Source organism: Cariama cristata, unplaced genomic scaffold (assembly GCF_000690535.1).
Source record: "Cariama cristata isolate BGI_N322 unplaced genomic scaffold, ASM69053v1 scaffold30064, whole genome shotgun sequence".
In the NCBI taxonomy this organism is placed as follows: domain Eukaryota; kingdom Metazoa; phylum Chordata; class Aves; order Cariamiformes; family Cariamidae; genus Cariama; species Cariama cristata.
The window spans coordinates 1-633 of NW_009611715.1; the positions used below are offsets into that span (position 1 = coordinate 1).

A 633-nucleotide genomic window follows, 5' to 3' on the forward strand; every position below is an offset into this window, starting at 1 on the left:
GTGAGCCTGGCGGGCAACGTGCTCTTCGCCTGGCTCATCCTCAAGGACCGGCACCTGCACCGCGCCCCGTACTACCTGCTGCTGGACCTCTGCCTGGCCGACGGGCTCCGCTCGCTGGCCTGCTTCCCCTTCGTCATGCTGTCGGGGGGCCACGGGGTCGCCTGAAAAAACCCTCAGCTGCAAGGTGCTGGCCTTCTTGGCTGTGCTTTTCTGCTTCCACGCCGCCTTCCTGCTCTTCTGCGTGGGGGTCACGCGCTACATGGCCATCGCCCACCACCGCTTCTATGCCAAGCGCATGACGGGCTGGACCTGCCTGGCTGTGGTGTGCATGGTGTGGACCCTCTCCATGGCCATGGCCTTTCCCCCCGTCTTCGACGTGGGCACCTACAAGTTCATCCGGGAGGAGGAGCAGTGCATCTTCGAGCACCGCTACGTCAAGGCCAACGACACGCTGGGCTTCATGCTCATGCTGGCGGCCGTCATCGCCGCCACCCACCTGGTCTACATCAAGCTGCTCTTCTTCATCCATGGCCACCGCAAGATGAAGCCGGCCCAGCTGGTACCGGCCATCAGCCAGAAATGGACCTTCCACGGGCCCGGAGCCACCGGCCAAGCGGCTGCGGACCGGACGGG

The 633-nt window shown here is 65.1% G+C and overlaps 1 protein-coding gene across 1 annotated transcript in view; it reads left to right on the top strand.

Annotated features, from left to right (window-relative positions):
- Positions 1-3: 3 nt before the first annotated feature.
- The window catches only part of LOC104160270 (probable G-protein coupled receptor 173), a gene marked incomplete at its 5' end in the record, with an annotated part of 1,099 nt that continues 469 nt past the window's right edge, over positions 4-633 (top strand). Inside the window, 2 exon segments of the mRNA XM_009698359.1 lie at positions 4-161; positions 163-633. The exon segment at positions 163-633 is cut by the window's right edge and continues 469 nt beyond it. Of these exon segments, the coding sequence (XP_009696661.1) occupies positions 4-161; positions 163-633 (629 nt within the window).